The sequence below is a fragment of the Chinchilla lanigera genome, unplaced genomic scaffold, assembly GCF_000276665.1.
Source record: "Chinchilla lanigera isolate Chin_1 unplaced genomic scaffold, ChiLan1.0 scaffold00024, whole genome shotgun sequence".
Taxonomy (NCBI): domain Eukaryota; kingdom Metazoa; phylum Chordata; class Mammalia; order Rodentia; family Chinchillidae; genus Chinchilla; species Chinchilla lanigera.
This window is the reverse complement of record NW_004955425.1, coordinates 1213248-1227983: the sequence shown is the minus strand read 5'-3', so window position 1 is coordinate 1227983 and position 14736 is coordinate 1213248. Positions and strand designations below refer to the sequence as shown.

The following is a 14736-nucleotide window of genomic DNA, read 5'->3' as shown; positions in this document are numbered from 1 at the left end:
ACCTACACATACCAGCTTTCCACATTTCTATCGCGATCACAGGAAGCTCTGGCTTTTCTCCTGTTAATCTTGTTCAGTTGAATCACAGACCTGTAATCGCCAAACCCAAGTTGGCAGAGGGAAGAGTTTTCTGCCCAGAAAACCCTGGGACTGACCCTCGGGGCCCTGGGCACGCTGGCTGCACCCGACCCTTTTGAAACTATTTCAGATGTTTGAGACAGAGTCTGGCTAAGCTGCCCAGACTGGTTTCCAAGTCGCAGCGACAGCCACGCAAGTACCTGGAGCGATCATTCACTAGCAACCAGACCCATCACTTGGGCTGTGCTTAATCAATAACCACTTCGTTGAGCCCTCCCAGTTAAAATACGGGAGTGCTCTGCGGAAAGGGTCTGGCGGCTACCACCGGACGCACGTTTCACAGCTGTGTCTTGGTGGTCGCTGAGGGTTTTCTGTGAGGCCGCTGTCCCTGCAGCCCAGCCCTCATCTCACAGTCAGGGCCTGTCCGCCGCCGGGTGTTTACATCTAGCGACGACTGCGAGTTCAAACCTCGCACAGGGAGCGCCGAGACCGCGGACTGATTTTCAGCCGCAGGGGGAAGCTGCTCACCCGACGCACCTTCGCGTACCGACTTCCCCCTCGCTCCAGCACTTAGGACCTCAGGACCTTTTCATCAGGTGCCTGGTGCGGGATCCAAATCAGACCACCCCCCTGAAGACGGGATTCCATGTGTAGATCTATGTTTACTCTATACACACATCGGGCCGGGACTCAGATGTCCCTCCCTGCTGGGTCAGAGCGGGGACAAAGCACACACGGTGCAGAGCTCCAAATGGCGAGTATCCCAGTATCCCGCAGCCGCGCCTGAGCTCGGCCCTGGATTCACCTTCCGGGCGCGGCCCCCGCGGGAGCAGCCCGGGCTGATTGAAGCAACCTCTAAGGGGTGCTGGGCTCCGCGGGCTGCGCTTCTGGCCAGGTGGGTGCGGAGGGGCGCGCTTACCTGCGGGGCTGCGGGAGGCGGGCGGGAGGCGCGGGGACGGGGGGCGCCCCCCACTTCCCGAGCGGTCGCCGGCCCCCGGGGTCCAGCAGCGGGGGTCGTGGCCGGAGATTTAAAAATCCGGGCCCGGGCCCCACCCCGAGTGAATCCGTCTGTGGGCTGTGGGATGAGGCCCCCCCGCGCTCCCTCCCCCGCTTTCCTTGGAGCTCTGCAAGAGATTCGTTTGTGATTCATTTTCTTAAAGGATTAGTACCTAGAACAGAGCGTCTGTCGTGTCCGCAATCAACACGGGATTGTAAAAGAAAAAGAAGAGACCTAGTTTAACTGTTAAAAAAAAAAAAAAAGCAAGGTAGCAATACTTACTTTTTCATTTTTATGTTTTATGTAATTTTGAACACTGGTTTCGTGTGGCAAAATGCTGGCAATGAAACACCCAACTGCACCAGGCTGAGGAGGCAGCTCTGAGGTAGAGCACTAACGTAGCTATGCCGGGGCGGGGGGCCCAAGGCCCGACATGGGGAAAACACAAAGCAAGGCAGAACACGGCCACGTCCACCGCGCTCTGAACACGCGCACTGGATACACGTTCACACGAGTCAACAGTTCTTAAATGCTGTGTCAGAGAGAACTGTGCTGCGCTCCACGGGCCTAAAGGGACTGTCACCAAAAGCTACTCAAGTGAACTGAATGTTCCCCAGATGCGAACCAAGTACACCAAGCGTTTTCCTTAGCAAATGCAAAGGATGACAAGTGTCAGTACTTCATACAACTAGATTTAATAAGTTATTACAGAAAAAAAAGTCCAAACTACAAAGTTTAAGCAGTTGTAAGCAATAGCTGCATTGAGCTCCATATTTAGTCACAGTACTGTAGTTCCATACAAGCAGTATTAGTCCAAGCCCCAAAGGCGGAAGCTGAGTAAGGGTTACCAGCAAAAAAACAATCTAAGAACACAGGTAATAAAAGATACAATACATTTAAAATTAGTTGTTAGTTGAAAAACAAATACAGAGATCTTAGCTGTGAACACTCTAAAAGGTATGCCCATTATTTTGACAGCAAAAATACAAATACCTAATACTTTATACCCCAACGGAACTATATCCAGGAGAGAAAGAGAGTTGTCCTGTGTTAGCACCCAAGTTTTCTACTTGTTGCAATTAACTTCTTCATCATACAAATTTAAACAATCCTGAATCGCAGAGCCATTTCTTGACCCATTTTGGGGTATAAAGTCAACAGCATTAATTATAAAATACTCTGTGGTAAGATGGAACAGTAGTGCAGCTGAGATAGAGAAGTCTGGTTATTATAAAAGAAAAAGAACAGAAAGAAGCGTTAGCTGACATACCATACAAACTAGCGAAAAACAATACTCCGTACAAATCAGCCAGTTTTAACAAAAGATACTTTTTTTCACTAATCTGTGACTAATCTTTCATTCAAACCTTGCAAGTAGAGATGTCACAATACTCAAATATTTAGGTAGGAGCTTTACCCAGTTAAATGCCATTTGTTGCTAATATAATAGATAAAATGAAAACTAGCAGTTATTTGCTAATTGCATAAATGCAGTACATTCTGCATTAGCTCATGCCTCACTAACAAGCTATAGAACACAAGATATAGACAGAAATCTAAGCATAATCTTTATACCACTAAACAAGAATTTCTCCAATTTCTTTCTTCTGTTCCTAATCATTTATTTGTAGTTAATGTAAAATTCTAACCAGTAGTACCCAATTTGAGTTAAAATTTTACATCACAACTTGATCTAATCTATATATTATTTACAAAACTGAATACATAGAGCATACCCAGGAGCCATCTCTGGACTCAAGTTTCTCCAGGTTATTGACTAACCTCACCTCTGTGGCTACAGAGCTAGAAGAGGCCACCAGTGACTAGGAGAAACGCACCATCTATCTAGAGCAAGTCATTGGATGTTCTGTTTACGCAACACCAGTTTTGCAGTTGTATGATCTTTTTTGCATTAGTTTTAGGTGCCACTGCGACATCACGCCGCCTGAACAGCACGGCTTCCAGGTGAGGTGGGGACTAGGAAAGCGGCAGGAGGGCAGACAGACCATGCGGGGAGGGGCCCCATGTGTTGCCACAGTAAAAGGCAACCCGGGGGTGGGGGGACCGGAACAGAGAGCAGGCGGAGGTGTGGAGGAAGACGCAGCCTGACACACACACAGTGTCCACGTACAGTGGTGACATCCAGGTGTGCTTCCCCCGTGCCACCAACCCTTCCAGGAAGGACCAAGGTATGACACTGTAGTCCGTTTCTGTTACCCAGAAGCTGGTGTCCTCTCAGCCACTTCCTTGGACTCACAGATGTCACCACTGTAGATTCACGTAAAAGATTTGGGAGAGAAAGGCACCATCTCACACATGGACAGCAGTTGGTGGCAGATACACACACACACACACACACACACACACACACACACACAACAAAATGAAGAGTTAGAGGGGGAAAAGCAATGAAACGTTCTGTTGACCTAGCTAGGTTTGAAACCCAGTGGTATTTCAGTAGGGTGACTTCTTCATCAGGGCCACAGATCTGGCTGCGTCTGGTGTTGTATAAATCCACTGTGACATCCCTAGAGACCTGTACTGTGACATCCCTAGTCTTACACTACACCACTGTAATAAAGGAAAAGGCTTGTCAAAATTTCACATGTTCTGCTCATTCTGTCAGTTTATTACCCAATTATCCATTACATTTCCAATCACTTTACATAACCAACCATTTTCATCGTTGTCACGCTATTGTAAACCACATCAGCAAGATAATACATAAAGCTTTGCATTTCAAAAAACTAGACACTTTAGTAACAATATTACAAAGGTTTTAGCTTCAAAAATAACTGAAAATGAAAAAAATAAACTTTTAAAGAATTAGCATCATAAAATTAATTTATTCCAAGTAAAAATACAAAATAATATTATGACATTGACCAGATATGAAAGTCCCTCCCAGAAACAACTCTAGTAATGATTGAGAAAGCACTCCTTAAAGAAAATACGAAATAAAATGAAAAATATGTAAATATGTTTAATTTTTTTCTTAGCAAAAAATCTTTCTAAAAATAACAATGAAAATTTGTCTCAGTACAAAGGCTACATTACTATTGAAAAAATACCAGCATGAAGAAAAGGTACATATCTGACAGTAGAAAAATGATTTCAGTGAATCACAATGTCTAAAGTTTGCAATGAAAATAAATCTGCAATAAAGATTTATGCCTTTTTTCTTTTCTTTTTTTTTCTATTTTTTATACAAACAGTACAAACAGTATTGCACATAACAACAAATAGTCGAGGTTAGGTTATAGCCTTCAAAAAATCGACTAGTTCAAGTGTCACATCAAGGAAAGGCCACAACAGGACCTGTGTTACCCAGGGGCTTCCCAGTCAAGTTGCAGGTCAGAACACCTCTACGTTTTAAAAAATAATTTTTTTGAAGGACCCTCTCTTTTAATATAACATTAAGAACTTGGGGACACATTTATTTACAAAACAAAAGGGAACATGTTATAATTTAATAAACTAAAAAAGTTCTCTTTAAAAAAATACAAACAGAAGAACTCTTTCACAATCCTGGTCAGTCGTGCACAATCAATGCTTGATTATAAATATACAAATTAAGGGAAAGGAGTTTCCACCTTCTAGTCACAACTTTCAGCACCAAATGGAGTTTATTTTTTGTAACCTATTTTTCATGACATTTTTTTTTTTTTGCCTTCACTTCAGCTTTATGTTGTGCAATCTTTCAGCTTTTTAAAAATCTCAGTGTTATTTTAGTACATGAAAGAGGGGTGCTTCTTCAAAAAGTTTTGCTTCTTTCACATAATTAGGTAGATTTCTGTAGGTTAGATATGATCTTTTATATTATAGTTATAAAGCTCTAACTTCTTCATTTTCAAAAAACACAAATAAGCATGAAAAAAATAAAGTTACCCATCTGTTAAATCATTTTCTTGCAGAATTAAATTAATATATATTTTTCTGAATAAACTTACTTAGAAAATATCATTTTCTTTCCTATATTTCAAAATTGAGGTATTGCAAAAGATCATGTCAGTCAGAAAGCATGCCTTTTTCCTTAAAAACAAACAAACAAAAAAATCTTCAGCCAACTTTTGAAAACCGTCTAGAATATAAAACGTAGTAGTGCATAACAAAATTTCTTGTACAGATGAAAAAAAAAACAAAATAAAAACAAAACCACAAACATATATGTATATATATATAAAAGCAAAACCACACATGGGCCGGAAAAAAACAATTATTACCAACAAGCCCAGAGGTAACCTCAAAAGGGGAGGATTCTAACAAGCATTTTTAATTTAGTAAAAAACTATTTTGTTTTTCCTTTTCGAAAACAAACTATAACTTGAGAGCCAGTAACTGCAACTAAACAATGGAGAAAAAAAAACACCCCCAAAACAAGCAATGCTAACTTAAGACAGTACAAGGACATCACAGCACATAAAACACACAGCGACTTAAAATCTATTCTGCAGTGTCATATCCAGTCAGATTGTCCCCAGAATTCCAAAACATAGGAAAAAGATTTTTAAAAAGATTTACATAGTCTCGCAATCATTGTGTGTGTTTATATATTACTATCTGCAGCCCAAGAGTGAATGCTAAAAAAATGTCCACGGTAGTACTAGCAGGGCTTAATTTTATTCAAGCTTTACAGGATAAATCCAGGGAATTAAATAGTTAATTTCTCACCTAGACAACCAACTTTGCCCAGGCCTTCTTATTTTGTACAGACATTTCTTTAGCATCACCACTACACAACTTTTAAAAAGATGTGCCTACTTTGTCAATCTGACAACTTATCTCTAGATACTGTATATATTTCTTAGTGTTTGTAAGCTAAGATGAGCTCTTTGGTTTTCTGGACAAGGTCTGAAACTATGTAAAATGGTGCAAGCACTAGGAGATTGTAACTAAGAGCTCATGTGTTACTTAATAATATACCAGCTATGAACTGTCAAGTTCATTAATGTCTGACACAGAGGCTTAAAACAGTTAAGTTTGATCACAGTTAGACATAATCACTTTACTATATAAAATAAATTGCACAATATATAACAGAGCACCGCAAAGTACTTCATCTACCATCCACAAGTTTGCTTTAAGAATATCCTACACCTAGGTTTTCTATTGGTTGTAATATAGGTCCTTCTTTTATGGGCTCTTCCTGTTCAGAAGCATTCCATTCATCGAGGCATGCCTTCCTCCATTCGATTACCAATTCTTTAATGAAAAAAAAGCTTTCTTTTAAAAAAATGAGTATTTTATAGCTTATATAGATTCTTAATTTGTGCATTGTGGGAAGGTTTTATACTAGACATTGGATATAAAATTTATTGCATGCAGCAACCTGATTAAGTAAACATGCAGTCAGAAATAGCAACCTTCCTTTGAAGCTTTCTGAAGTCTGTTCCATCTCCTTTCGGCAGCTGACTCTCTCCCTAAATCACAAAAGTGTGTTGTTGGGTTTTGTTTCTGTTTCTCATTGATACTTAGCCTGAATAGAGTATTATGGTATTCATATACCATTTTAATAGCAGCAAAAGCTATTGCAGCATAAATTTACACAACACTAAAAGATCCAACCAAAATCTCCAGCAAAACAAAAATCAAACATGAAGGAAAAAAATAAAGATCCAGCTTATGAGGTATCCTTAAAAGTCAAAATACAGAGCAACTAAAGGCTTATTTTCATTAAGGGTTATCCTTATTCTAAAAGACCCCAGCTAACAACTGTTGAACTGTGAAGTTTTTGCTACATCTGCCACCTACTCGCGCGTATTACCTTTGGTAAGCCTCGTCCTAGGGGCAGCGCTCTAAGTCTCTGAAAATAAGTGCATGCTCCAGTCTAAACACAGTCAGACGACAGCAACACAACAAACGAAAGAATCACGGACACCGGCCCGAGGGCCGCCGATGAGAACGGCAGTCTATGTACTGTCACAAGTGACAAATCAGGTGTAAGAAATTAAGGTACCAAGCAGACAAACGTGTGAATCAAAGTGCAAATCAGTACCGTTATACACTCTGCAATTTTGCATTATACTGGACACTGAGTTCAGTTATATGACTGTAAATAATAGTAATAATAAAAAGACCCATTTTCTTCTTTAAAAATCGAGAACGAATGCACAGATTTCCAGAACACTGTAAGCCCTGAGGCAGTGCCCTCTCTCTCCCTCCTCGGTATCTACTCCAGTACTGCGGCCGGGCGGCCCGGGCTCAGCTCCAGCGGAACGGGACGTGGCGCGGGCGGTCGCCTCCCTCCTTCACCAGCGGTTTGTGGAACTCGCGGCCGGCGCGCGAGTGGATGCTGGCCCAGCAGTACTCGCAGTAATACTGCAGGCAGGTCACGTTGGCACAGAAGAACGGGGCGAACTTCCCTCCGCAGCGCGTGCCCTGGCACTCGTCACACATCTGATCATCCAGCACATATGGCTTCACTTCCACCTGGACCCAGGAGAAAGACGGACACGTTAGGACGGGCCGGGCCGGGCCGGGCCGCCGCCTCGGGGGTTTGAAGCGGAGCTCGCAGGGCCCCGGCCGCCGCACCGAGGGGCAGAGGCCGATGTGGACCCCGCACCTCGATTTACGAGCTTCCCTCGGTGCCTGCTGGCTCTGTCGCTGAAGTGGGAGTGACGTTTGCAGACGCCTCCCTAGATGTGGAAATGGGCACAACCATCCACACCACAAGGTGCTGGCGAGGCGCCGCGGGGGCTGCGCCCCGAGGCTGGGCAGCCTGCCAAGGCGGGGCACACGGAGACGCCGGTGCAGAGGCAGCAGCGCCAGGCCCGAGCGGGAAGACGCCGCCGCCCTTGCTTGGAGAAGGCTCTGGCTGGGGCAAGAGTCACACTGCGGGGCGGCTGGCAGGGTGGGAAGGCTGGGCGGAGGCAAAGGCTGCGGCCCCGGAGCAGGACGAGGCGGTGAGAGGACAGAGCCGGCCTCCAAGACCCCTGGACTGGGGAGCCGCTGCCCGGTGTGCCCTCCGCCGGCTCCCACAGCGCCTGCGTCGCGCCTCAGAGAAGGAAACTCGTCAACCTCAGCGCTGTTCGCCTTCGTTCCTAACGCTGTTAGCCCTGCGCACAAGCCCCGCCCACACCCACCTCCGGAGCCATGCGCGGGGCAACCCCGCGGAGGCTGCAAGGAGTGGCTGTTTTTCCCCTTTTATTTTCAGTACTGGGGACTGAACTCAGCACTGCCTTTGCACTGAGCTCCACCCGCAACACATTTTTAGTTTTTTAAATTTGGAGGTAAGGTTTCTCTACATTGCCCAGCTGAGCTCCAGCTTGTGATCCTCCTGCCTCGGGCTCCCAGAGTACTAGTATTACAGGCAAGAGACCACTTAAGAATTTGAGCTGGGGAGCCTTTGTACAACAGCGTGTTCCCTCACCCTCCCTGCCAGGGACTCCCCAGCTCAAACTCTAACTGGCCTCTATTTGTTCATCCTTTCTTTCTTCTTTCTTTCTTTCTTTCTTTCTCTCTTTCCTTTCTTTCTTTCTTTCATTTATTTACTTATTTTGAGACAGGGTCTCGCTGTGTAGTTCAAGCTGGCTTTGAACCCACTGTGCAGCCAAGGCTAGCGTAATCCTGCCTCAGCCTCCTGTGCCACCATGCCTGCCCCTTGCACTTTCTTTTAACCTTAAATACTCTCCTTATACTTTTTTTCAGCCCACTCCAAAGTTCTGTGCACCTCGTGGGGTCCAGATTTTCCTTGCTTTACTCATATAAGGTGAACAATGTAAATGTGAACAATTCAGTTGCATCTCAGCATTCCCAGTGTCTGTCACCAATACCTCTCTCGTTTCCAAACATTTCCATCAAGTCAGAGAGAAATCCTGCGTGCCCGAGGTAGTTACTGCCCTCACCTCTACTTCCTAGCCCCTGGCAATGACCAATCTATCTTCTTTCTCTCTGTGTTGACCTATTCTGCATATTTCCTATAAATGACATCACATGAGACCTTTTCTGTCTCCTCTGCTCACCCAAACTAGTATTCCACTGTCCACACACACTCTTTTTTCTATTCATTCATTTGTTGATGAACATTTAGGGTGTTTCCACCATTTGGCTGTTGTACACGGTGCTGCTGTGAACGTGCATGTGTGTGTAGTTGAGTAACTGTTATTGACGATTTGGGGTTGCTGCTAAGGAATAGATTTAACAGGGTATATTCAGTGTTTAACTTTTTGAGGAACTACCGAATTGTTTGCCACAGGAGCAGTACCATTCTGCATTTCCACCTGCAAAGTACGAGAGAGACAAGTTCCACATACTTACCAGTACTTTTTCCCATCTTAGTGATTATAACTGTCCCAGGAGAGGGAAGCAATACTTCACTGTAGCTTAGATTTGCCTTTCCCTAATAACAAATGACATTTAGTATCTAGCAAATGCCTGTTGGCTATTTACCTATCTTATTTGGAGAAATGTCTATTCAAATCATTTGCTGATTTTTTAAATTAGGTTGCTTTTTTGTTGTTAAATTGTGAGAGTTTTTCTATATATTCTGGATTCTAGACCTTCAAGATCCTTGTAGGAAGACAGGACGGTGCTATCCCCAGGGGAGAACATGAGCTGCAGATCTCGGCAAACTCCAAAGAAACAGCGCTCTAGGCTGTGAGAATGCATCTCATCCGCCTGCTCTCCCCGTGTCTGAAACTGCGGGGGACGAACCCGTTCTGTTGGAAGTGGGTGGTGTTGCTGGGAGAAGCAGGGAACAGGTGGTGTTTTTCCACCTCCAGACCATGAGCTGGAAACTGTTTTCCTTCTACCAACAGAGAGACTCCTATATCCCGGGGGTTCTGGCAACAGAACCAAGTCCCAAAAGCCTAGAAAAGGGGACCCAGTGCTCAGCGGGAAGGCTGGCCTGAACAAACAGAACTCACACCCAGCAAAAGAAAACTTCAACAGGAATCAGGCAACAGCCATTTATAAAACATGGAAATACAAAAGCACTTGAAGGGATTTAAGTTCAGCACAAAAGAAACAGTCCAGTAATTTTTTTTTTTTTTTTTTTTTTTTTTTCTTTTTGACACAGGGTCTCCCTATGTAGTTCAGGCTGACCTTGAGCTCACTTTGTAGCCCAGGTTGGTCTTGAACTCGCAACGATCCTCCTGCCTCAGCCTCCCGAGTGGTAGGATTACAGGCGTGCGCCACCATGCCCAGCTAGTCCTGTAATACTAAAACAAAACAAAAATCCAAGCCAGGTATGGTGGTGCACACCTGTAATCACAGCGCTCCGGAAGGCTGAGGAAGGAGGATCACAAGTCTGAGGATAGGCTAGGCAACTCTGTCTCAAAATAAGAAATAAAAAAGGGGCAGGGATACAGCTCTCTGTATCCCTGGAGTCTCTCTGTTGGTAGAAGGAAAACAGGGTAAAGGCCCTGCGTTCCATCCCCAGTACTAAAACAAACAGTTATTTTTGTTTAGGTGTGAAAATGGTATTTTGGTTGTATATGGTCACCTCCCCTTGTTTTCAGGAGGTTTTTTTTTTTTTTTTTTTTTTTTTGAGACAAGGTCTTGCTATGCAGTTCAGGCTGGCCTTGCGCTCACTTTGTAGCCCAGGCTGGCCTCGAACTCTCAACGATCCTCTGCCTCAGCCTCCCGAATGCTGGGATTACAGGTGTGTGCCACCACGCCCAGCTAGGAGGTAAATTTTTAAAATTGGGGTTAAAGTCATATAGAAATTAACCACTTTAGGGACTAGGGGTGTAGCTCAGTAGTACAGCACATGCTTAGCACACATGAGGCCCTGGGATGGGATCCTGAATACTCCCTCAAAAAAATCACATAGAAAGATGTTCATATTTACAAGTAGTCAGGAAAGAGAAAATTAGTACCATTTTATTCCCATCACACTGGCAGATATTTAAAATAATTATAAGTGGTTCTTATCCTTTGTTAATAAAAATGTAAACTGCTAAATTTTTTTGAAAAGCAAACTAGGAAATTCCTACAATTAAAAAAAATATATAATCATGCCTAGAGGTGTATTTCAGTGACAAGAGCACTTGCCTAGAATGTGTGAGGGTTTGGGTTTTACCATCAGCACTGCAAAACAAAACAAAACTCCCTCCATATACTCTCACCCCAATAATCCCACCATTGGTTATTGTTACTGAGGTAATCCTGCTGCTTAGAAATATAATCACCAGCTTCGAGGATACATGTAAAGTATATCTGTTTCAAAACAGTCCTTAGAAGAAAAAAGTAGAAGCAAAATAGATGTCTACTTACAGAAAAGCAGTTGAATAAAACATGGTATATTTACCACATACAATATAATACAGCCACGAAAAAAGACAAATAGGGCTCTACCAGGTGACTGAAAGGATTTCTATTACACAGGGATGTTTTAAGATCAAGTAGGTTGGTGGATAAAAGTACCTACTGCAAATTATAAAATGCTGAACAAATGAATGTAGGGTAGCCAATGTATGTGTGCCCGTCTTACTTTTCTCTTGTTGCTGAGACAAAATACCTGATGCCCAAAATTAAGGAAGGAAAGGTTTATTTTGCTCATAGTTTGTGGAGGTTTCAGTCCATGCTCATCTGGCTCTAAGGCCGGGTGGCACGTGGCAGAGGACAACTGTTCAAGGTGGAGGAAGGCAGCAAAAGCAACAAGAGCACAAGGGGAGGAGCAGGGGCAAGTAGCCTCTTTCCCTCCCTTACATTATATGCAAACTACCCACCCTAGGGCAGGTGTAGCAGTCACACCCAAGAGTTAATCATACACTCTAGAAGTGCCCCTGACTGCATAAGTCTTTTGGGTGGACATCCACACACAAACCGTAACAGTGCCATATTTGAAAAGGCAATGTGAAAACAATGTCACTTTCTGTGTATTCGGGCTTCCCGCCACGCCTGGTAACAATGCTCATTACAGGATGGAGAGACATTCATGGATTTACTCAACATGGTACTTCAGAAGCTACGGACATTGTGGAGACTTAGCATGACAGCCTCGAGGCCAGACAGACTGTAAAGCTATATTTATCAGTTTCCTTAGGGAATAACTCCTTCCACATAAGTTACTTTTCCAGAGGCCAAATATTTTTCTTTATCGTCATAAAACATCATGAATTTTGATGTTTTTTGATGACTGTCTTACTAAAATGTGCTATTCATCCTGTCCCCTCTAAAGCAGGAGACGTTATGAATCCTCCAAGGTAATACAGTGGCAATGGAGAGTTTTCACTTCTCCTGTCATCTCTTTTAAAATCTGGCTGTCTGCTATCAGTTTGAATAATGATGATTTCCAATCATTTTCATTTTTACTGGAAAGCTAGAAGATGAATCCTACCAACAGCTGCGTATTAAGTATCAGTCAATACGATTCTAAAGAAACTGTCAGATGAAGGGCGTGGCTTTTGGACTGCTGTTGCACCCTCAGGGCTCTTTCCTGAAAACTTCCCGGGGGCTGTTTTCCAGTGGCTGAGTGGTGCTGTTTCTACAAAGCTGCTCTCAGCACCTGTATGCAAGACACTGATCTGAAGATCAGAGACTCGCCCAGAGAAAAGATACACACCACAATGCAGAAGGATCTACAGACACAGTACAACAGCCAGCTGAATCTCTGATCATTTAAATCAACAAAACAGAACTAGCTAAATGAAGGATACAGGCATTTACTAAAAAAGACGAATAGCTAAGATGACACAACAGGGCTAAGTCTAGCACAACTAACCAGAGCTCACACGTACAGCCTGACAGCATTCCCCACAGCGGGTAACCAATGTGCTGTGTAAGAGGACTGAAAATATTTCTGAAATGAAAGGTTAAAATGCTGTACTCTTAAAAAATTCCAAACCAAGTGCATTTTGAGGAGGAGAGGCTTACTGTGGTGCACATCAAGTTCACTATTTTTAAAAATAAATTCTTGTGTAGGAAAATCTGAAGGGATATGTCACCTCAAATAGGAATGATAAATTACTCAATAGATTCATTTAAAGAGTACATCTGGAAAAAAAGTCCAGTACATCTGGGACCCTGACTTCTTAGCACGAGCCTATTTTAGAATCAGTACAAGCCATAGTTTAAATTCACACATGAGGTTTCCCAGGCCTTTAAAAAGTTGGCCCAACCAAAGCCACAAACTATGAATCTCCATAGATGGAGATTAGTAATACTGCATCAACTCAATTAGTTTAATTTTTTCTTTCTTTCTTTTTAAGGTACTGGGGATTGAACTCAGGACCCTGTGCATGCTAGGAAAGCACTCTACCACTAAGCTACAGATCCAATCCCATCTTTTGTTTTTTAAAATATACTATGCAATAGCTAGGAAACAATCGGCACTGAATAATTGAAGTTTTTAAGGAAAAGTACTTCAAAAGTTAACAAGTTACTTGTAGATCTGGCCCTAGCATGATCTAGAAATCCAGGTATCACCCATTAATTTGGAGTGCTCAACTTTTAAATGTAACATGCTCATGAACTCTCGACCTGGGTTATTGTGCCTCTTCATGGTAGCGCACCCTCATGTTGCAGGGTATATCTGTATTTTATTTTGGCTTTTTTTTCCCCCTCTTTTACTTGGCCCAGGCTTGCCCTGCAGGGCCAGTTCCTCCCCCATCTTTACTTTTACCCTTTTCTACTTTAAATAAATGTGAAACTTTGTCACCATTTAAAAAAACATTTTTCAGCCAGTGCCACAGAATACAACAGTCTCAATACACATGATATCTTTCTATCACACACCAGCCAACAATACTAAGAATGTCTAAGCTTAAATGTTTATTTGTTTTTTAATCTTACTATTTAGAAAACAGATGATAGCTGGGCATGGTGGCACATGCCTGTAATCCCAGCATTTGGGAGGCTGAGGCAGTAGGATCACTGTGAGTTCAAGGCTAGACTGAGCTACATAGTGAGTTTAAGGCCAGTCTGTGCTACATAGTGAGACCCTGGCTCAAAAAAAGAAAAGAAGAGAAAAGAAAAGAGATGACAAATAGGGACTAAGTGGCACATATTTGAAAGCCCGGCATACTGGGAGGCTGAGGCAGGAGGAGCCCAGCCCAGGCAACTTGGAAGCCTGTTGAAACTCTATCTAAAAATATAAGGGTTGCAGATGTAGTTCAGTGCAAAGGTCCTGGGTTCAAGTCCCAATAAAACACACACAGAGAGAGAGAGAGAGAGAGAGAGAGAGAGAGAGAGAGGGAGAGAGAGAGCAGAGAAAGAGAGAGGCAGAAAATGAATGGACAGGTGGTAGCAAGTACCTAGGAAATTAAAGTAGCAACATTAAAATAGCTTTTGCTTAGCAACAAAGTTATCCACAACCTTTCATCAGCAAATTCAGTTAATTGTAGAAGTGATCCACAGCAGACTGCTTAAAACATCTGTAGCAGAAATTATTTAGATTTTATTTTCTTTTTGCTTTACAGAAGATGGGACTTTCCATTGTTCATATTTTGAGGTGCCAGGGAATAAAAGATTTAAAATTATCCTTGTACCTTTTCCATAGTACAAAATGTGCTTATTGTTACGTGGCAAGGTTCTGTGTCAGTACCTCCACTGTATGTTTATAGAATGCAGAGATCAAGCTGGATGTGGTGGGGCACACCTGTAAGCCCCGCATTAGGGAGGCTGAAGTAGAAGGACTGCCATGAGTTCAAGTCCAGTCTAGGCTACATAATGAGTTCCAGGCCAGCCCAAACTAAATAGTGAGACCCTGTCTCAAAAAA

General features: G+C 43.1%; 1 protein-coding gene across 2 annotated transcripts in view; it reads right to left on the bottom strand.

Moving 5' to 3' along the window:
- Positions 1-3683: 3683 nt before the first annotated feature.
- Cpeb3 (cytoplasmic polyadenylation element binding protein 3) overlaps positions 3684-14736 on the bottom strand; it is a 191855-nt gene continuing 180802 nt past the window's right edge. For both annotated transcript variants that reach the window (XM_013514851.1, XM_013514850.1), the window contains one exon: positions 3684-7504. In XM_013514851.1, coding sequence (XP_013370305.1) covers positions 7277-7504 — 228 coding nt within the window. In that variant the 3' untranslated portion in view covers positions 3684-7276. The remainder of the gene's footprint in view (positions 7505-14736) is intronic.